Here is a 24,649-nt window from a genome sequence, read left to right as displayed (position 1 = left end):
ACTTTGACATCATAATGGTACAGCTATTATCTTTAACTGTTTAATTTTGCACTTGCTTCTCAACGATAATTTGTCACGAGAGTTTGGACAGCGCAATACAATACGATGGAAGTTTCCTGAAACTTGAAGTGTCAGCCCTATTAAATGACCGGTTTCCGTAAACCGTGATAAGCGATAATGTGTGTCTCATTGGATATTTGATGCGTCATTTAATACAATGCTTTTATAAGTATTGATTTTTATAGTCAAGTAAAACAATATAGAGTTATTGGAATATTATTTATTGTATATTGAATTATTGTATGAATTTGCAGCTTTTCTCTCCCTCTTTCCTCCCTTTTTCTTTTTCTCTCTTTCTCCCCCATGCACTTTTGGCAATTTATCGCATATAGGACAACGCAGTGGGGCAACGGAGGGAAATCCCGTTCCCCACTTCTCACTCTCTACCCGCTTCCCAAGTCGGTTTAGGCCAGAACGACGGTGAGCATACCCCTGGGTCGATCCTCCCGGACAACCAACCCCAAAACCCTGGCGTCCCTCGGGGAGCTTCGACGTACGCTATAATACTCGGGAAACTTAACAGGCAGCTCTGTACAAGCAACATCCCTCTTCTCTTTCATCCCCGACCTCTCTGCGACCGTCGACATATCATCCCCTCTCCCGTCGATAGCGTCACTACCATATTTTCGTGGAACGTCCCTTCTAATATTCATGCACGCGTCTCTGTTCCTTTCCCTCAAACTGTAAGTTCTGTAAGTCGTAAGTTGTAACCCTCGTGTCCGGCCTCGCTCCCGTATTCGAATTTCTAAACAGAGTCTTCACCCCATTTCGTAATATGGGAACAGCTGGATGCGGCTTCGTTGAAACGCAGCCACTGTTTTGTACCAAGTGATGCACACCGAGGTGTGACCTGAATTCGAGAATTGAATTTCTGATGTCTTCGCAAAAACGTACTTTGACAAGAAAAATAAGAATTGCAGTTTGATCAAATAATTGTATGTCACATTTATGACTTTATAAACACTGAGACATTTTTCTTATTCTATGTTGTACTCATAATTTTAATATTTTGCAAAAATTGTTTATATACACATGTATTTATTGTTAAATTATAAGATTAGTGTTTTAACTCAGTTAACTATTTATTTGCTATATTAAATCTTACGCGCATAGATCGTAAATACTCTATATTATTCTTATCGCATAACATTATTAAAATATTGTTACTTATGTCAGAGAGAGAAAACTAAACTTTTTCCACATTAGTATTATTTATTTAATATTATCGTATCTTTTTCCGGAAAAAGTTTTCTTTTGCTATGAAAACCTAACAACTAGCAAACGTGTCGAGCGAATGCCAACGTTTACCAATCTCGTGAGATGTCATGTCCCGTTGGTGCTCGAAGAGCAAACTTTGTCCCTTTTGCCATATGCCAGCGCATCTCAGCTAATGCAGTTTCCAATGGGACTACAAATTTTGCAATTTGCAGGCAGCCATTCGTTCACAACAGTATACGAATCGTCATTGGTAAATAATGTTTTGATGTCTGTCGAATATTAATGTTGCGCCTCGGAACTGTGCTTATTAGTCCTACGGATTATGAGCTGCAATTACATTCGGAGCGTGTGCAAAGTGTCCCCGAATTCGCTGGGGACGCTGTGCATGCAGGGCGTTTCGACAGGCCAGGCCGAGAACAGCTTCGGCCGTTAATTATAGAGTTTAGAGCTTGAAACCGTTTCCACGGAACTTTACGGGCTTTCGTGCAGTGTAAAGGATGTTCTAAAGCTATTTCTTTGTTAATCAATTCTTCAACAAATTCTAGAATGACTAATACTTCGAAAAATACACAACAATTCTAATTTAGAAATATGATTTTAGTGTGAATTAAGCTTTAGTATGAAAAAATTATTATTATTATAATTCACAGTTATATTTAAAGAAATATACCGTAACGAAACTGATTTAAGATTGGAGAGAGGAATATAATTTATTATTTTCTGAACTTCTATTGAAATTAAACAAAAAATACCTATATTGAAAGAGAGAGGACGGCAAATATTATTTAGTAGTATTTCAGTATTATTTTTCTTACCAATATTAAACTCTACAAGTCCAAGTCATATTTAATAAGAACTGCACGATTCCTTTTGAACCATTCTGTATTATTTTTAACGCACATGCATTGGTCAAGTAACGATCATACGCAACTTTCGACAGTAAGCGAGCATCGTTATCCACTTTGACCCGCGATAGGCGGTTTATATGCACAATCGTATAATACGCAACGAGCGGTTACAAGCATTACATGCGCGCGTAGTAATCGAAGTTTATAAACCCGGCCCGTTATTAATCGCGTCTGATATTAATCCACGCACACAAACATATATGCACACGCACTGTGTATTAGTTCTTTCGCGTTACCTAATTAACGAATTAATTCTTTTAATTTACTTTTTATCGTGTACATAAAGAACTTGATCCGTTCATTCGTTATTGAGATCTCAAAATCTCGGGTACTTGCAACTCGTGCGTTCGCGTAAAAGAGTCACGGCGGTCTCGCGCTGCGCGTGTACTTGGTGCGAGACACTACCATGTCTCTTGATATAAAAAATCTAGCAAAACATTTATGCGATAATAATAAATATCTGCAAATGACGTTTAACTAATCAATTACTTTTTGTCGTAAATGCAGCTCCGTAAAAAATGCATTTCTCGCTCTCTCTCTCTCTTTCTTGTGTCTCTCATTTGCCACTTAGTTTGCTACTGAAGGACGCGCCCGTTCATTAATTGTCACGAAATTATTAAAAGGGCGCATAGGGTACTCGCAGGTCGCAGTCACAGCCCTGCCATAAGGGGGCACATCGTGACGGAATTCATTCCCGTAGTGCATCTTGCGCATGGGGTTTCTCATCCCGTCCTTCCCTTCCTTTTGCTTCGTCTAACTAGACGACACACGTAGAGTTTCCCTTCCTCGCGCAGACCCTCCTTCTGGAACGTACCCGGTTCTATTTGTCTCTGTCACCAGTAAATGGCCTTTGCCGAGCATCACGACGAGTCTTCGAGATATCCCTTCTCTCTCTCTGAGTCCGCAGATTCTCGTAGTATCCCCCGTTTTCTCCTTGTCTCTCTCTTTATGTCTCTCACGCGTTCCTTCCTGTACATTTCTCTTTCTTCTTAGGCTTCGCGTCGGGACCGATAAAAATCGGCTTGCATGGATGACGTCATCGAGAGGACTCTTGCTTCTATTTCTCATTGGTTTCATGGCACAATCTCGTTTATTCACGTTTCTCTGGCTCTTTGCTTATTTGCTAAACAAGTTTTCATCTAGTTAAGTCTTAAAGATGTTTTAATTTTTGTAATATCTGATATAATATTATATGATAATCAATGTGACCAACAATGGGACAACTTTTAGGAAAAGACTAAGCGATAAAGAAACTTAGAAAACAATAATAACTAAAACAGGAACAATAATAATAAGTGAAACTTAGAAAATGTAGACAGGTAACTAGCAAATTAAATCTTTTTATTCAATCAATCAATCAATATCTTTATTACATAGCCAAGAAGTGGACTTGGTTTACAATAATATTCTTATCACATTCATACATTCCATACCGCTTTAACGCAACCTTAGTACTAATTCCTATCTTCTTTTCCTTATACTCTAGCTTCTTTTCCTTCCACAGTTTTTTCAACACCTCTTCTTTTACTTTATCTAACTCGTCGCTACTTAATCTATCTATTATTTCCTTTTGTTTTATATAATTATACAATTATAGATATTATATAATTTTGTTTGCGTGCGTGAAACTGAAAATATTTTATAGGTAGGTATATATTAAAAGCAATAATTTCGAATTTATAATACTATTAAAATAGCCGTGTAATGCAGAAATATCAATTTTACGCACAAGAAACTTTAATAATGCAGTATATTGTTTCTTAAGCGGACGATAACAAATATGACACACTGTGCACTTAAGGGTTAAGCAATTGACACTGGCAACTTGCCAAGACCGCCTCGCGTGTCTACTGTTTACCAGCATTGCCCCATCCACTATCGGATAGTGGATATCAGTGGAAAAGTCCATTTTACTGATTTGATATTTTATCGAATTTTATTGTGAACTTTAATCGGTTCGTGTAAGAGACATCTATAAATGATTAGTAGCTAAAATTTCCTTTCTATTCACATTTGTTATTCGATTTTTTAAATGTAGTTGAGCGAGTAAAATTTATTTCATACAGAAACACACTATACCTTGAACTACTTTGTGATTGGTATATTTATTCTATTATACATAATTTTATATCGATTTTGTGTCCGCTATTAAATATTTACGTTCCATTACGCGTTCCATTCGTTCATTTTTTAGCGTGATAACCATTATTATAACTTTGTATGTAATATGACATTAATGTTAATTGCTAGTCATATGTCATTAACAAATTTTAGCATTATGAATATTTCATATGTATTATCGTGTAATGCCGTTTATGTCAAATTACTGACACAGTTGGAAATTTAATTTTCCGCCATTTAGGGCTTGAAACGTTTCGTTGTCTCAAGTAATTACGTGAGTTTTTTGTTTTCGGGAAACATACAGTTAATACACGCGGCCAGGTAATTCTGTTAGAGAAGATTGATGACGGCTACGACGAAGAATAAATTCAGAGACTGTCTTTTAGTTAGTTCTGTCTCTCATTTGACGCGGCGTCATAACGCCGCTTAATCCCGCCGTGCAACTGAATTCATTAAACGACACCAATAAAAATCAGACGGTCGTTGATGTGCTACCGGGTGGCCTCTTACTTCTCATTAGCTTCGATGGACCCACGTTCGCTTTTTTGCGTCTTCTTTTTTATGTCCGACCTGATTTTCCCTGTAAGCGATCACCTGATACGTGATCATTTCCACGAGCCGAGCGATATATCACCTCGTTACTTTATGGATCGTACCTCGTTAGCTGACGGAACCAATGATCTTACCTTTGCAACGTGTGCCCGTACAAATAGTTGTGCAAAATTTATGTCCGCATGATGCTCATAATAATCGTTAAGCTCGGACGATGTTATAAACCAGAATTGAATTTCTTCACTTTCAAAATTATTCATATTTGTTTATTTATGTCATCCATTCTTTATTTATTTAGCAATAGCTTTTTTAACTTACCATACCAAATAACACTCAACTGTTATATATCTACAAAATATGCCCGATAATATTTAGAAAGTATTTATATATATTAAAATTTTCAAAATAGATAAATTACGAAATATTTTATACAATTTAAAAATATGAAATTTTTTAGTAGTTAAACATTTTATATATTCTTGTGAAGACACTGAGATGTTGCGTTTTCGACGCGCAAACAGCGGAAAATCGACCGAGATAATAGCGGGTTTGTAAATCTTCTGGGGCCGAGGCGGAGATAACGAGCCGGGATGTCTTCGTGGAGTACGCTGCTTCTTTGCGGTTATATACTTCGCGTACATTTAGTTTCGGTTTAAGTTTGCCGGGGAGAGGAAAGTTCGCTTCTGTGTTCGCCGCTGGCAACTCGATATGCCGGACTCGCCGCGGGAGGAATCGGCCGTTTTTAAAAAGTCACCAACCGGACAATTGTTTAAACCCTTTAACGATTGTTCAACTCGTTAAGGATCCATTAGGGGCTTCGGACTCGGTAGACCGCGCAAATTTTCCGCCGCTCAGAGTCTCTCTCGTCCCTCGCTTCCTACGCTTTAGCGGTGGCAAATTAATTCAAGTTTTCCCATCCGAGTTGGTTATAGTAAGTTTTTGCTAACGGCCGTTCTCTCCCCGGAAAATTTCCCCGTAGACCATAATAGCTATACCGCTATATTTAAGAGCTTTTAGTTTGTTAGGTTTGGTGAGCAATAAATCGCTGTTATCGAAAACAGCTAGTGTTTACTTAACTTTCTTTCTCTCTCTTTCTTAGAAATTTATTAGATAAGAATTTTAGAAAAATGTTAATAAATAGAAAGATAAATCTATTTATATTCTGAAACAAATTTTTGAGGGATTATTAATAAAAAATTGCAGAAATTTTAATGAGATGAATATTTAAATATCAAAAAGATTAAACAAATAAGAATAATAACGATTAATATTGTAAGAGAATTAATATCTGATATTATATTGTCTCGCTCTTCTTTCTAAAAAAGGTATATAAGAAAAATAGAAGAAGATAAAATAATAAAAGAAACGTTCGGTCAATGAAATAAATAAGCAATAAAATATAGTTGTGATTATAGTAAATAAAACAAATAACAGTTTAATAGTAATGAATTAGTTCAGCTTAAACCAATCAAAGTGATCACGCTCAAAATGCATTTGTCACCGACGTATATACTATTTAAATGTAAAAGAGTCCTTATCGTTTTGCCTCGCATTGGAATTTTACGAGAAAGCAGTTAAACGGCGTAGAAAGCTAAGTTCGTTTTTACGTCGTGTCTCTTTGAATTACAGAAGTTTCCGCGACATGTTTTCCACGTCGACCATTTGCTTAATGAGGAATCAGGAGGACCTCGAGCTAAGGGGACGGAAGGAAAGATTTAAAGGATCGCGGAGAGCGTTGCATCGTTCCCTTGCGTTTCGGGCTTTCCTCCAGCCCATCGTCTTCCCCCTTTCGACGCTCATACTCATTCTTTTTCATGCCCCTTCAATACTTACACTTTCCTCTGAAGCACGTTTGTCGAGCAATCACATTCGTTACGTGGCCTTTTCTTGAAAAGGCAATTTGTCTCTCAAGCTGCATAGACGATCTTATCTTCAATGTACATTCCATATGGTGACCATCGTAAATAAATCTTTCTGCATGAGGATTGGATAGTTGATCAATGCAGCGAGAGTTTTATGAGAGACAACTTTAAAGGATTATAATTTTTGAAATATTTCTTGTACAAAATATATTTAAAATATTTATTAAATATTTTTATCAAATTTTGCATAATTTAGAGTTTTTACTTGTTTCTTGTTATTAATAGATATAAAAATATTGTAATTTTGCAATTAAAAATTTTTAATGATATAATGCTTGCGCTATATTTACAACTTTTTTATCTTCTAGTTCTTTGTTTAATACATGCTACATGAATATTATAAAATGTTGATACTGCTATCCTCAATACTGAATGAGTGATAAAATATCGGTGCCCCGGTAAATTTAAACATCCCAACAGCCTTGAGTTTGGCAACGCCTCAAGCCTTTGCACGCTAATTAGCCCGTAGTTTCACGCATGTTTGACTTTCTCGACTAACGTAACGTTGTCGGAAACGAGAGGTGTCTCCGTCGTGTATCGCTCTGGCGAAATCGCGGTGCAAATTACCGAGAGCAATTAAGATCGTTAATTACCGACGTCAAAGTGCGTGTCGCTCTTCTCTAGTACAATGGGAATTCATAAAGAAAGGCACGCGTTCTCTTCATCAGATGCGGGAGGCTATCGTGGTCTGTCATCTACGATAATTGATATGCGAGTCGACATTGGACGGACACACATGTAAACACACATACACACACTTAGGGATTTTTCACACCTATTATATGAATGTATATTCTTCAATGAATGTTTAAAGCAATTCAATATTTAAAAATAATAAATAATATATTTTATTATAATTGAAGGACACCCCTTATGCGACTCTGTTTTCTCAAGCAATTTTTTCTCAGCACATTCCTGCATCGTTTCCTTCCTGAGAAATCGCGTGCTCGCAGTCAATTCAATACTTATATCGGTGCACGTGTCACCTAGTCTACTTTCTTTATACGTGCAATCGTTACTTGTAATGCTTACTCACTGCAAATGGCTCATACAATCGCGCGAACTTTATCTTTTACTTTTCATGGAACAAATGCTTTTATGCGATATTGGACTCTCCGATTTGTCATTTAATGACGCGCACTGTTGGATCGAAGTTGCTATAGCCTATACGAACGTAGTCTGCAACTACGCCGTGTTGAATAAACAAATCGATACTATTCATGGTTTCTTTCAAGCTTCTCCGAATACGCGAAGCAAGAGACTGTAATATTATTCGGTCAGTAGTTAAATTATTCATTCACATGAAGTTAATCGAAATTAAAATACCGTGAGGAGACAAGTAGAACATCTTTTCGTATTTTTTGAAATGTGTTTTTCCTTTTAAAAGAAGATAGTTTCACATGTATAACGATAGTATTTTGTTTGAGAATGATAATCTAGTTTACTGAATCTATTTACTAATTGAATAATACATATGATTTATTTATCAAAATTAGTTTAACTATCGAGTTTGGAAATACGTTTGCTATTGTCAGTGCTAAAATTACTGACATAAAATTTTATTATTATACGCTTTTCAAATTTCAAATGTATTAAATTCTTAATATTCTAAGTTTGATAACCTACAATTAATTAGTTTTAAATAGCACTGATATCTGATTAGACTTTCAAAATTCCGATAGAAATTATTCATAACTTAATCATCGTTTTGATGTATTGATTACCTAACGAATAAAAGACAATATTTTACACTTTTATAATATCTAGGGATTTAGAAAATAGAATTGTTCACTTAGACATAAAAATAGATACCTGAAATATTCTTTTATCTTTGTAATTATATACAAATTTGCTTTATTTATTATAATTCTATTATATAAAAATTGTAATCGATTGCGGATATTAAATTTAACTGTATAAAAAATACATTAAGAAAAAATGGAGACAGTTGAAATTTTCCGTGACTGAGTTATTCTTAAAGATCGCGCAAAATGTCTGAGATTTTTGCACGCAGATGTTTCTAATCTTCCTAGGGGCAGAGCACTATAACCGAGATTGACATCAAATGAAATTGGGAGGGAGGGGGGTAATCCGGGAACAAGGGAAAGAGTGGGGAAAATGGGTCTTCAGGAAATAAGAAAACTTTTTTCCCGATCGGCTGTTACCCTCCGCGTTGCGATAAGAGACGAAAGAGAGATGATCGCCGCGTTTCTTTTTTTCCTTTCGCCCGTTCCACCACCCTTCGCTTTTTCCGACGCTCGCCGGCTGCACGAAGTCATTTTCTTAAGAGGGGGCCGACGAGATGCATCGGAGGGGGCACGTTTCAAAGGCACCTGGTTTCCTCCTGCTCGATAAATCGCACATTCCTCCCGTTTCGCCGCGATCTCGTTATTTTCGTCCTACAATTTTTTGTTTGTCGATCCTCTGTGAGAACGTGAACTGCCGAGCCGATCGGCAAAAGGCATCTTTTATAATCACGTAGAGATGCTTACATTCCATTAACGAAACGTCATTTAAATGTATTTGCCTTTGACGTTGGTACGCTAGTTTGTACGTTTGCCGAATCGAGAAGCTTAATTATTAGTTGTATGTAATATGATTTATTATCTTTTGTGCAAATATTCAAGATATTTTTAATACAACTATAGGAAGTGCACTTTTCAACGCGCGCTGCGCGTTATTATGCTTGATTGTTATCTTGCGCTCTCGGCAATAATTGTTCCGTGTCGTTGCACTAATTGCACCTTTCCCTTCGATCGAAAGTAGATTACGTTGCGTGCAAGAGGTGCTCTCACCTTGAGTCGGAGAAGATAATCGTTACAATTATGCATGGTGAATACTGTCTCTTGCGTATAATGTCTCGCTCTTCGGACGTACGAATAGTATAGTTACATTATAGCAGACGGACATCTGTGCATATACGAAAAGATAAATTAAAAGTGAAAGAAATTTGTAATTTCCAGAGGCGATATCAATCAGAATAGTTGAATACCAGGAGAAATAAAACAAGATTATGATATGTAATAATTTTGATGTATTTATAAATTATAAATACATCATAATTTTATTTTTTATTCCATAAATTCAATAAGTTTTATCAACAGAGAAGTAATTTGATGCTACACATGAAATATACTCCTTTTTAAATTATTTTTTTCTTTTACATAAATATCTATTTTTAAGAGCTAAGGGAGGATATTTTTCTTAAATACGAACAATTTATGAAAAATATATAATTTGTTATATAATACATTTTCTTGCGGTTTAATGTCTCAAGTATATTAACTATCAATTTTGATTGCTTTTTGCAGGTCTGGGAGAAGCTCAAGGAAGAAGCCACCTCCGCCACAATCGCCGGACAGCGCGGAAGAGGAGGAGGAGGGGGCGGGGGAGGAGGCGGCGGAGGAGGTGGAAGAGGAGGGGGTGGTGGTGGTGGTGGAGGCGCGACGGAGTCCGTAGTGTGGAAATAGGTAGAGTAGGCAATGTTGTCAGTCTTCCCGACAACGACGACGGGGACTATGAGGGTGGCGCGGTCGGTGGTATCGCGGCCGCGCCGACGATGTTGGTGTCGCCCGCCGCTGCTGCTGATTCTGATCCTCACGCTGTCGCTATCGTTGCCGATAGCGGTGCGCACGTCGCCGGCCGACATAGTCCAGAAATTCCACGATCCGGAGGTGGAGCGCATGAACCATCTGGTAGTGGACAAGAACACCGGCCGGGTGTACGTAGGCGCGGTTAATCGTCTCTATCAGCTGTCGCCGGACTTGCTGCTCGTCGTAAAGGAGGTCACCGGACCGAAGGGCGACTCCACCGCGTGCTCGATGCTAGACTGCCCCCGTGAGGCGCAAAAGCGGCCGGTCGACAACGTGAACAAGGCCCTGGTGATCGATTACACCACCACGCGGCTCATCTCGTGCGGCAGCCTGTTCCAGGGCATGTGCACGGTGCGCAATCTGCACAACATATCGGACGTGGTGCAGGAAGTGAAGGAGGCGGTGGTGGCGAACAACGCCACCGCCTCGACGGTCGCGTTTATCGCGCCCGGCCCGCCAAATCCACCGGTCTCCCAGGTCATGTACGTCGGCGTGACCTTCACCGGCAATTCGCCCTACCGTTCGGAAGTGCCGGCGGTGAGCTCGCGTTCCCTCGACAAGGACAAGATGCTCAACATCGCGGAAGCAGCGGTCACGACCGGTACACGCATGTACGTTAACTCTCTGTCGCGAGAACGTTACCCCATCAACTACATCTACGGCTTTAGCAGTGGCGGGTTCAGTTATTTCCTCACCACGCAGATGAAAAACACGGAGACGCCGATCTATCTGTCGAAACTGGTCCGCGTATGCCAGGACGACGAGCATTATTACTCGTACACCGAGATACCGATTAACTGCACCAGCGACGAGCGTACCTACAACCTGGTGCAAGCCGCTTACGTCGGCAAGGCCGGCTCGGTGCTCGCCGGTGACCTGGGCATCACCGCTCAGGACGATGTGCTATTCGCCGTATTCGCCGAGAGCGACGGGCCCAACAGTGACGTGCCGCGACAACGCTCGGGTTTGTGCGTGTATTCGCTCAAGGCGATCCGCCGCAAGTTCATGAGCAATATACAGAGATGCTTCAGCGGCGAGGGACAGCGGGGCCTGGAGTTCATCTCGCCGAGCCACAAATGCATATCAACGGTGAGTCATTTTGAACAGCTTAATTTAACCACTGCCGCTTCGCCGACGTGTACATAATCTCGGCGATGTCACTCGGCATCTCGCTCGTTATCTGGAGAAAAATATAAAATACCTTTGATCGTTGTAAAAAGCGCGGGATTCAACGAACGCAAAACATTCCGAGATTTGTGATAACTTTATGATAGCACATTCCGAGATTTTTGATAAGTGATTTTTATTTTAAAATTTTATCATGATTTCGGATACCTAATACATGGATATTATTCCATGGGGATTCTGTTGCGAATAATGCGTGAGTTTCTTAAAAAGAAGACTTTAAGTTATTTGAATCTAATTTATCAAGAAATTCACACACGCATAGAGTGCGATTGCGACTTATCACAAAAATCTAAGATTTAACAAAACGGAGCGAGTTGATTTATATTTTGCCAAGAGTAGTTGACAACTATATATAAACGCGTTGTTAGTCACTGTCTCGTTGAAATCTCTCGTTACTTCGTTCATTCCCTCCGATGCACACAGCGGATTGATAGCTCGTTTAAATGAATTGATATCTCGCAGTACGGCTACTACTGGCCGACAATAACTCGCGGAAGGTTACCTTGTGTGCACGGTATTCGATAGCTCGGCACTGCGAGGGTATCAGTGCCATCGGAATTATTATAACCACACGATGTGGCGCATGGTGGTGCATCGGTGGTTGTCGAGCGGCTGAATGGCCGTCAGGTGGAAAGACCACCTTCCGTTGCAAGAAGGACGCGCGATTCGTCCTCCTTGATTATTACGGCACGAATCAATCGGCCGCGTCTCGCAGGAAGCTCCTCGCCGTCCTCTTTCTCACTCGTTCGCATTTACGTAACAGGTGGCATCGAAAAGCTTAAAGAAGGCAAGACGCAGGAGCCTCTTACAAAGCGCCATATGCTCCTTTCACACGGGCTCGCGTCATTTGTGCATACGAGCGCGAGAACAATCTTTCTCCGCAGCGTCCGCCTGTGCGTAGGCTGCTTCTCATTTTTTTGCCGGGAAATTGCGAAATACTTATACTATTGCGTATGTCGAGTTTTAGAAACGGACAAATAACGTGTGTTAATTTTGCCAGAATCTGTCTAACGCTATTATATGTTTATCCGATCTGTTAAATTGCACGTGTAATATTACATTTAAGCCATTATATTTGCATTAATGCGGAAACAGAAAATCAGGATATTGTTTTATTTACGTAATCGCGGAATTAGCATTATGTTGCAATTAAAATATATATTGCGATTCACGCAGTGATAAAGTGGATAAAGTCTGTACATTTAACCGCGATTATATGACGAAAATATAGGAACGCGATCGAGTTGAGCACTCATCAGGAACATCACGGACCGATTCGACTATATCAATTCACGGGTCTGGTTTATTATTTTCCGGGAGAGCGACCGAATTTTTATTCGTCTTTATGGTTGTCCTAGATCTCACCTGGCGCAATTAAAACCTCTAATGAGACTGGCGAATGCCGGGTGAAGCCTTTCTCCAGATCCGCATGCGTCGTTGACCAGCGCGGCGGATTCCATAATTTATTATTATTAACGTACCAAGAGTCCAAGAGCCGGTCGCTTTGCTGCGGAGCGATTTTATTGCGCGCAGCCAACAGCAGTCGCACATTCCACGACTTTTTCCGAGCGTCACAGAGGCAGAAACGCGACGAAAATGCGCCTCTTTCGCCACGTTTGCCGCGTCATTTCTGCCCGCAACCACCGAGGCTATCTCCTCGCGATCGATCGCTATATACCGATCGTTCGTCAGCGGTTAACCGAAACTTATACAAAACGCCGATGAGCTCTCGGTTTTGCTGACCGCTTTTCCTGTTGTGTCGCGTATGCATCGGGATGTTCTCGCGTATGAATTCCCCGAATTTGAAGCTGAGCCTTTCTGTTTGAAACATTTAATCGGATAACGTTGCATGAAAAACTTTTGGTTAAAATTTTACTCTTGAAAGTCCTTAAATTCTTTATAACACAGAGATTGGTCTCGCGATCAATTTTTGTCGAAAAAAAATTGGTAAAAAATCCGCATATAAAAGAACCTAGATCGCTCTGTGCATTCTTGTTCGGGAACTCTGGCGAATTGATTCCGCACGGATACACGCGACTTCGGACGAATTTCACGATTCATGCTCGTCTCAATAAGCGATCACGAGGAACATTCCTCCCTATATAGCTATATAATGCGAAGTCATCCCTCGAAAGAGGGCGAAATGGATTCGATATTAAATTAGGTGGACACGCTTATTATTTGCCTTTGTTAAATTAGTTTCACTGTGATGATAGAGATATGATTAATTATATATATCTCTATCATCACGGTGAAATTAATTTAACAAAGTCAAATTTTACACATACACACATGCACACACATAAAATACCTATATTCTAAAAATTCCTCGACGAGCAGAGACAATATCGATATTATGTTCTTTTATATCCGAAGTATTTGTCAAAGTTTTCGCAATTTGACTTCTCTTCCGTCTTTCCGCGGGAAAGCAGCATTAGTGAATTGAACAATTTATCGTCATTTGTACGTCGCCGGCGCTCGATCTCAGTTTGTCAGGAAATCTCGCAACAATTTCTCGGCATGTATCGATTTATATAAATTTCACTTTCACGTTTTCAACGCATCTAAGCCAAAAGACACAGATAAAGTTTATCATAAAACAATCAATCTCCGGCATGTAAACAAAGAAAAGTAAGAATAATTTTAAGAGAAACTGATTGGGATGGATTATTCTAAGTAATGGAACAAAAGACACAGAGACAAATAATCATAAAAAATTTCGCAAAATATTTGATTGAGCACATTTATCTCAATTCCTTGATTTATTTCTACAAAATAATTTGGGACAGTTATCTACAAAAGAAACTACTCATTTTTCATATCAACGCAACCATTTATCTTCGATATCGGTTAAGCGATTTAAGGTTTCCGTCTCCTTTTCTCTCTCTCTCTCTCTCTCTCTCTCTCTCTCTCTCTCTCTCTTTCTTTCTTTCTCTCTCTCTCACGCAAAGAACGCCAAAGGTTTCCGCGCGGCGGTTATAACGAAGCTTGCCCGGGTTTCGTCGCGTGGGGTGCACAGGCACGGCTTTCTCAAAACTTCACGGGAACGGTACTTAGAGAACCGTTTTCAGTGCCCGCTTAAAGATGCGGAACACTCCGCAAAGTCTAGCGAAATGATATTCACGACGCGGCGCGAGATTTATTCAAATTTTCTGCATTTCGTCTCGCTTTCTCTCTCTCTCTCTCTCTCTCTCTCTCTCTCTCTCTCTCTCTCTCTCTCTCTCGTGAAACTTTTCCTCCGCCGTGAGAACGTATGCCGGAACACAAAGGATTTCTTTGCGTAGGAAGGCGAGAAAAAGGCGCGGAAACCTGCTGAGAGTTAGTCGCCGGACGGAGATAAGCGGGCGACCATAAAGAAGATAAAGATTGTTTGTTTGGTCTAGCCGACGACGAGCTACCGTGGGACAACGCGTTCGTCTTTTATTTTATTCCTATTTTCTTTTTTTTCTTCGTCATTCTACTCTGGTCGACTCTCGAGCCTGCTGCTCCTCCTCTTCCTGTTTCTCTCCCTTTATGTCTTATTCGAACGGACAACCGCAAGATTCCGGTAGAACGGAAACGGACAAATTCACCGGATGCGTGTGTGTTTATTTGACCGATTGAAGATCGTGTTTAGTCTTGGTGAATCCCACAATTAAGCCACGTCAAAAAATAAATATAAAAAAAATCATAATAACAAAACATCAATTCTTGACAAGCTATATTTTCTCGAATACATATATCTATACATATATCTTTGTTTTCCATAGTCTAGAAAAAAAATTGAAACTTTCTCTTTTTTAACAGACTTATCACTTTGAATTTTTTTGTATTAATGTAAAATGTAGATTTTTATTATAGATGTATTATTTATCCGCATTTAGATGCGTACAAATTATTACAATTATTTTTTATTTTGTGTGAAAGCGATGCCAATAGAAAAAAACTTGGGAAAATTTGCACATTTGTAAATATTGTCACATTTTTAAATTTGATAAATTGTGTCTTCTGTAGTTAACAAAAATTGCCAATGACAATGGCAGCTGTAGTTATTCTGAGAAGAAAGAGAATAAACCGAAATGTGTAAATGAAAAAAGAGAAACAGAGCGGATAAAGAAAGGAAAAAGCAGAAAGGGGCAGTTGGTTTCTCCTCCGAATTTTGTCATATGTGCACGACATCCACGAACACATGTTCACGTCTGTGAATATACCATAGCTATGTGGATTCAATTTTTACGTCACAAAAGAATCGCGGCAAAGGGATTGACACGACGGGGGGGGGGGTAGGGCGAGGAAGGGAAAGCTTTCGAGAAAAACCCATTCGCTCAAATTGGATAGCCTTCTCTCGCCTCGATCATCGGAGTGAGCCTCGCAATTAAAAAGTTTTGCACGGTAAAAAAAAAAACTCGCGACTCGTAGATAGTGTAAATGTGATGCAGTTTCGCGGGATTTTTTCCTCTCTGTTTGGAAAATGGGACGGCCGTGCGTGAAAAAATCACTCGCACTCAATTGTTATAGAGATTGAAGATAGAGATTGAATCGATTGGTATAAAACAAAGTGTATAAAGAATGAAAAGTGCATGAATAGACTGCAGAAAAACAAATAAGTTATACATCGAAAAATGCATGCAAATCTTCATTTATTTGCACACGAGCCTTTTATTTTGAGAAGACAATATAAATGAATTTTTGAAAAACATTGATTTTAATTCTTATTACTTACACGATAAGTATATGTTTCAACATTATTCTATTATATTCGTATCTTTTTAATAATTTACATTCGTAACTTTGAAATTCATGCTAAATTTTGTTAGTTATGAGGAAGCATAGAAAAGAAGTATAACTGTTTCGCAGTAAGCTTATAACTATTGTTCACACTAGAGGGAATATCTAAAGCGACAGACGTCAGATTGTTTCGCGGAATTAAATGAAATAAAATTCTCTCGGGATGAATTTTCATCAAGGATTGAAACCGGTAAAATTTCAGAGAGTTCGGATTTCCGTACTGCAGACGCAGGAAAATAATCTGTACATTTATTCGCGACAGTGAAAACAACGCGACTGACTAAAATACATTTTTCACACACATTAACGGATAAAATTTAACTTACTGACGTTACATCATGGTTTATAACCTTGCATTTTCAGACATGATAGATTTTAAAGATTGAGTAAAACAATTTTTGTTCCTGATTTTTATGTACAACTGAACAGTTTTTTTTTTAATTTATTTGATATTACAAACTTGATGTACCTACAATATTACTTGTTTTATTAAGTTTTGTTTTATTAAGCGAATTTAATGAATTTTGCAACGCGACCTTTTATAGTATCGAGAATATTATAATTTCGTTTTTTACGCGATTATATATTTACCTTCAAGTAAATGTTAATTGATGAAATATATAACACGATGCAACTGCAAATGCTCCCCTAAACCGGATGCTTTCAATAACATGAATACCTATATATATAGATAGCACGGATATACGAGGTGACTTCTATTTTACTGATTTAGTCCGGGATATTAGCAATAATGAAGTATACTTATGGTATTTCTGATCCATTCTATATATAGCATGTTTCGGAAATCTTATATTATGATAGCAGGAAATAGTTTTCTACTAAATATAGTAATTTTTATTTGCCGCCTTTCTTACACATAATTTTTCTGAATTTTCAAAATTAAATTCTTAACAGGTTTTTTTACTAAAATTTTTTCTGTTGATGTCAAGTTTACTATTAAATGAGAAATAGTCTTATTGTCCAAATATAGCTTTCGAAAATTTATTTTATCAAAACTAATTTTGTCAAATAGCATGCAGACCTCAATTCCAGTTTTGCAAAGCTGTTAAAACTGAAAATTTGATAGGAAGTACCGTTTCTATAATACTATCGTTATACAGGCTTCCTAAGACAACATGTACACACTTCGAGAAGCCAACATCATCGAAGTGGATCGATCGAATCTAATCGTTGCGATTGAAGCCCCTATCGAAGCCCGATTGAAATCCGATATTCTTGTTTTTTTTTTCGCTCATAATTTATGGGAGACGAAATCGTCGATGTTCCTACGACAAGCGACATCGGGGAAAATTGAATCGAATGCAGGGAAGCTCAGAACATAGCATTTTCCGAGACGTGCTGACGAATTCGATAGCATTTTCGTTCGTTTTCCGCGATAATCTTTCTCTTCGCCGCTCTACTTTTTCTCCTTCTTTTCCGTTCGAGTGCAACCTCACTTTCGCGCCTAGGAACAGTTATAGAGGTAACATTGCGGGATACCGTATACTGGACTTACTGGGGCGTGGAATAGTAATTGCTGGACGAGAGACGAAGCCGTTCGCAATCGCGCCCAGGTACAAACCGCTGTGATAACTTCTCCCGAGTGTCGGAGATAGTAAAAAGAAAGGTATCGAGTAATAATCGAGGCTTGAGACTCGCGTGGGACTCTCAAAGATTAATGTCGTACAATTTCAGATTACGGTTTCAAGACTCTCGTTCAGTTCCTCGAGGAAAATTTTTAGGATCGATGACTTTTGTTTTTACAAAAATTCAAATGTTACAGTCAGGTATTTTCTCACATGTGTTTAGGTCTTTAGATAATGTTATTAGAAATATTTAATACTCTTACATTGCTGTTGAAATATTGCATTTAGATTTTGATTTGACTTTTACTTCTGCAAGAGTAAAAGTGTTCTTGTCTATTTTTGGACAAGAAACATATCTTTTTCTAATTTACATTTTCAAATGTTTACTCTCTTTATCAACGAATGACTTGTATTCCGAAATAGAGATCGCATTATTTGTCAGTTAGTTGAAACGTGGATTGACGTGAATTATGAGGGCATTTACCAGATTGAATTTATAAAGTGGTCTGATCCGTAAAAGTTATTTCTAATTTAGTCGGCGACAGACGCGTACATCGTACGCGTATTTAATTTTGCAATAACGTTCGAAAGATCAAATCATCAAGCTTGTGTACATTGATGAATAATCATAGGGAATTGACACTTTTCTCTCTCATACATGTACATTTATGCGTTTCGAACAGCGTACATGAATCTTTTAAGGTTTACTCATTGAAGTGCCTTGAAAATTTAAATGCAAAATAGATTGTGACTAAAAGGAAAATGTAGTAGCAGATAATAGGTCTGATATTAGCGGTGAAAATAACATGCATTTTTCGTCTTTTAATAGGTCTGATATTAGCGATGAAAATAACATGCATTTTTCGTCTTCTAATAGGTTTGATATTAGCGATGAAAATAACATGCATTTTTTATCTTCTTGTTAGGAAAAAATTGGATTTTTTACTTATCTTGTTATACCTAGGTTAATGTGACACTGGATAGACTTTAAAAACGTATCCGTGTTTTAAGTTTTCTATAACTGTAAATTATTCATCGTTATATTATCAGATCCTCATTTTCTACTGTGACACATATTTTATTCAATCTTTCTTTTTTTTATCAAGACATTGATTTTTTAATACTTAATCTCTCTTACAAGTTTTTAATCTAAAGATATATGGCAAAATGAAATAGAGAGAGAAAACATATCGCTGTCATCAATTTTATTATAGTTACGGGTGAATGAACATTATTCGATTAAAAGTTCGGGGCGAACTGGGTCGATCTCCCGGAAACACCTGACGGAAGCTTTTTGCGGAATCGCCGATTTGCGTGAGCACGTATTGACGTCGGCGCGTTATATCCGGCACGTATTAAAGTGCGCTGCAATAAGAAACATTTTCTCTCTCTCTGAGCCGCTTCTGCGCAAGAAACCTTAGAACGATCGGATCGGGGTACGGGAAACACGTCGCGCTTCGATAGAGTGCACATTATGCAAGTGCATCGTCGCGGCGAGATGCATTGCATTTGCGTCGTACACTTAAAACATGCGAGTATATACCCGCCTCCGTGGTCGGCTCGTTATTTTACGGTCGTTGCGTTGCGTGCATGCCGCTTGCATTCGTCCGCGTTAACTTATCGTTTCATCCGTACAGTCATTTGGGACCAGCAAATCCACGGATTCGAGTTCCGTGAATAGCCGCAAGAAAGATAGAAGTGGAAGATAACTTACTTTAAGAAGAAGAATAGGAACTATATATAGGTTTATATGCGTTTGATTTATATTGAGCAGAATAGCACAAGCAAATAGATTTATTTTTCATGATCCATTTAAAAAAAGCTTATTGTTTTGGCGACAAGAAGAAAAAGACGAAGAATTTTTGACAACGCGGTGCAACTCCGACATCTATTTTTCGCGTATATATCCAGTTACAATTCTGTGCTTAATAACGTTATTTGCGAGATTCTCATCGTTAAGGCATATCTCTTTGTGCGTATAATTTGGTGAAGCCGCGAATAAAGAGAACATGGATATCATGGATAAAAAGAAATGAAATTATTTTGCTAGATTCGTGAAAGACTGGAAAGCGCGAAACGATAATGACGAACGCATAACGACGTCGTAGCACGTACAAATAAAGGATATTTCTTAGTGAGAGAGAAAGACAGAAAAAGAGAGTAACTAAAGGTAGAAAACGACAGACAGAGAGAGATAGAGCGAAAGAGTTGAAAGCGAGCCAAAGGCCGTTTTCATATAGATTGTGCGCGAGAAAAAGGTGTAAAGAAAAGACGAAAAAAAGTAATCTATGTGGAACATATATACGTATAAGAAAGATGCTAGAGCGAGAGAGAGAGTGAGAGAGTAAAAAATCCCGGACTCCGTCATGTTCGTTCCAAAAGTTTCGCGCCATCTGACCTGTAGCAAGAGTTCTGAAAAGCAGCGCAACATTTTTCAGAAAGAAAGGTTAATAAGACGCGTCTCCTGCGAGAAATGTTTTCACGAAATATGAGGAAAAGGAACAGAGCTTTGTAAAACACCCATTACATCTTATCGTCTATTTATTAACTTTTTTATCTCTATTGGCTTAGTACTCATGTCTCGACAAATTGACTTGGGAACTACAAAAATATCAAGTGATAATTGAATGCTATTTTAATGTCTTGTTTTTTTATTTTAACGATACCGTTTATGACAGAAGATCACGATTGGTCTTTATATAGTGTCTTTATGTTACAAATAGAAATTGATGTTTTATTTGATGTACTCTTTCTGTTGAGACGTTCTGCTACTAAACTTGCATAAGCTTGACTAAATGCTTTCTAAAAAGATACGCGTACTGATACACTTTGTTTCTGGAAACAGGATTTGCTCTATATCCAACGAATCAAAGCAAGCAACAGTACCAGTGAACCGACACGAATAAACATCGCTGTTCCGTTCTTATTCGATTTTTAATGGAGAACTTAATAACAGGTCTGTACGCGCGAGAGATATTGGTTGTAACGGTATAAACTGCAATCTATCTTTATAGAATATAAGTATATTTATTGACTTACGTTTAGGTAAAATTATATTTTATTTTTTTACTGCGAGATAAATAAACAAAAATTTTAAGTGAACAAAATCTAATTGTATATACATAATATAATAACACAAAATTTGAAACATTCAATATTATTTATATAGTTTACAAAATTTTTCTATCTTGCGCGGGATCTTAAATGTTAACCCTAGCTCGTCATACTCCGATCCAGCAGACCGCTGAACGTTTTTCAGTGTTTTCTAATTTTCATATAATAACACAATTTTCTAGGTTCTTTATAATTAAGTTCAGTTCAAATTCAAATTATTATCTTGACTATACATATATAGATATTATCATAAATATCTTATTCAGAGCCTGTATTTCCAATTTCTACAGTACAAGCTTAAAAATATTAATTAGAATGAAAATGATAATGCTACAAAGCGGTCTCATGGACCGAAGTGTGGTGAATTAAGGATTTGAAAATAAGTGGCTAGCTAGTGTTAATTTTGAACGCTCATCAGGGTTTTTCGTAATTTGTAATGAAACAAATTGAGTTCTCTTAAAATATACTTTTATTACATCCGAAAGAAATTGTCCTGACACAATGGAGTTGTTTCAATGACAAATAATTACAGATCTGTTCGCGTCCGTGATATAAGTATAATTTTTCATAACATTTGTTTAAACTAAAGTTATCACTATAAAAATCAGAAAATAATTTTATGTCCTTGTATAATCATATGTGAAGTGCTATTAGTATAATCATCTGCGTTGTCGTTTCGTAGGCGACACACTAATAGGATGTACGGCTATTTATGAGAATTGATATTATTATTATAAATGGGTTAACGGCGAGAGCTATTAGGTTGTAACACATATTGCTATTTTCGGTAATAATTCCGAAATGTATGTGTATGTGAGACATTAAATTTATGTTAGACAAATTATGGGTACCGACACATTTTATTTCAATTATCATTAATTTCTTCCATTTATTACTATCGTGTTCGCTATTTAGATGAATTACTTAGCATAGGATTAAATTTACCTTTTTGTATGTAATATCGTGACCTATTTTATTTAGATTTTTTTTATACTTGAATGTATGTAATACAAATTACATTTTTTATAATTTTTTAAAATAAATGGATAATTGGAATTATGGATTAATTATCATTGATAAAGTTGAACTTTTAATTTAATGACGATAAAAGAAAATTTGAGACTAAATGAATTGAATTAAAAATGAAGACGCTCTCATTATTCTTTTGTGTGTTTTCACACGAGTTCATTCTTTTCTGTATAATTCTACTAATTATTCTATCAAGCATATCGATATGCTTTTATATTTAATAGTTATACTTTAATTAAAACTACTACATTAAATTTTGATCACATTTTTTTTGTTTTATATTTTTTTAAATATCTTTGATTCGTTATATTTGCCAAAAGAAGATATGCTTTATTCGCTTATTATTAAGCCTCGGGACAAGCATCTGTTACAAAGATTGTTTCGCGTCAAACGAGTTTTCTCTCATGGTATCGATCGAATCGCGGCTCGTTTATCTTACCTTTTATCTCGCACTGATCTCGTCGCCTCGAAACGCCCACGATTTCGAGACTTATACTTTCGAACTTTCGAATCATTTTCTTCCTACTCCCGGCAGCTATTTTTCATTTCTACACCTATCTTCCATTTATTGCACCAATTTATTTCTGTTATCTGTTTAGATTTTTTTTAGTCATTGAACATTGTCAGCTCTTTTATTCATTGATTTTATGCATTTTCAATTCTGACTATATTTCACTTTTTTATACATTTCTGTGGTATTTTAAGTTTAAGTTAAGCAAGTTTAACTTATACATATTTTCGCATAGATTTATCATTACTTTTTTCCTTCAATTCTCAGGGAGTTTGCCTTATGACAACAATAAATACACTCTGCCCCGTTTCCCTTCTTTCCTCCGCTGACGTTTCCAGCGCATTAGGCTGCTTGAAATAATAATCGACCGTCTCTTCCTTCCGTTCGTCGCCATCGCGCCGAATAATCCGACGTGCCAGTGAAATTCACGCTCCGATCCCCGCGAATCCCGTCCCGGCGTCCAGTTTTTCGTCCCACCGACGCTTCGACGGGCGCGGCTCAAACAAATGCAAATCCGTTAAGCTTGGGACTAAGCTCGGGGCTTTTATCGAAAAAAAGCTGTGCCCTCGAAATCGGCGGCCCTTCGCGTCGCGACGGTGAACCGCAAGCTCGGTGCCATCGAGGAGAAGCAACGTTTTTAATCCCCGCGAACGCGTTCCAGAACCCCTACAGCTTTTCCTAAACGACCACATAAATGCGCGGACGAGAAGCTTTACAAACGCGAAAAAAATATGCTGGCTTGAAATGCTGGCCTTCTTGATATGTTCTTCTTTTTGCAGGAAAAGAGTTAAAAAATTAGACGAGCATGACATTGATCCCTATACTTAATTGTATAATTGTATCTTAACGAAAATTTATTTTATTTTTATGTGTGATTCAATTGATATTTATTTTTTGGTATTATTTTTTTATAATTCTTTAAAGGAAATTATTAGAGAGAAGTTTTGAATCGATAATGCAGATTTTAAGAGCAATAATACAATATATTCTAACAAGTTCATCTTATGTTATTCGGACAAACTTTTTTATGCAATTTAGAGGTGACTTTTGTTGAATTACTTAATTGTTTCATATATTAATAATCATAATGAGATAAATGAAGAAATTTGAGAGACAATAAATAAACTAACAAACCAAATTTTCAGGTATAAGCTTCATCTCTAGCTCTCCTTTTATTTATAAAAGCAAAATATCCGATATCCGATTGCCTGAGGAAGGAATAAACATTTATAACCGCAGTTTTTATATTCGCAATCTGTTAAAAATACTTAAAAATCTGTCAATCTTGAACGGTTGTAGCAATCGTTCGCATGAGCACGCGATAAAGAAAACATAAGAGAAAATCGATTGATCGCTAATAGGTGCAACTCGGTATTATGTCTTCGATCGATGTCAGATCGAATACCGTCAAGATATCTGTTAGAAGAAAAAAAAAACATTCAGAAAATGTCACGACATTTAACACCCCGAATACAAATAACATTCCGCTGAAATACCAATCTCTGTTGTCCGACACGACGAAGGCCGCGGCGATCTTGCAGTCTACTATTTCGTAAAGTGCGAAACAGGCAGAGAGGAGAATCATCTGATTTGCATACCATCTCACGCGCAAGAGAGAAAACGAGCGAGAGATAGATAATGTGTTTTTTTGCATTGAAATAATAAAATTGCTGTTTCTTCTTCGAGAAATTATATCTCGATTATTGTAAAATCACTCTACCATAATGGTATATTAAGATTTGCTATATTGACATATATATTTTAATCAGATTAAAGCCGAGAATAAATAAAATATTTAAGAATAAATATTTCTTTTAATCAATAAATAAAGAATTACTTAATATATCACAGTAATAATAATGTGTAACTATTATTATTGCAATTTATAAAATAATTTTTCGTTAAGTCCAATAAAAAGAATTTATATATTCTTGTACATATTTTATCATATTTTTTATTTTCGATTTTTAAATATACTTTTAAAAGAACTATATTTCAAAATATATACCTTGATAATATAAAATTATATATTTAATATTTTTCTCTCTCTCTTTTCCTCTTCCTCTTCTTCCATCTTTTC

The 24,649-nt window shown here is 37.3% G+C and overlaps 1 protein-coding gene across 1 annotated transcript in view; it reads left to right on the top strand.

The window, feature by feature from the left end:
• Positions 1–24,649, top strand: part of Plexa (plexin A) — a 212,616-nt gene that overhangs the window by 25,492 nt on the left and 162,475 nt on the right. Inside the window, exon 2 of the mRNA XM_071772265.1 lies at positions 10,093–11,463. Coding sequence (XP_071628366.1) covers positions 10,264–11,463 — 1,200 coding nt within the window. The 5' untranslated portion in view covers positions 10,093–10,263. The remainder of the gene's footprint in view (positions 1–10,092; positions 11,464–24,649) is intronic.

The sequence above is a fragment of the Temnothorax longispinosus genome, chromosome 3 (genome assembly GCF_030848805.1).
Source record: "Temnothorax longispinosus isolate EJ_2023e chromosome 3, Tlon_JGU_v1, whole genome shotgun sequence".
Lineage (NCBI taxonomy): Eukaryota > Metazoa > Arthropoda > Insecta > Hymenoptera > Formicidae > Temnothorax > Temnothorax longispinosus.
Note: the sequence above shows the minus strand (reverse complement) of the source record. Positions and strands in the feature narration are given on the sequence as shown.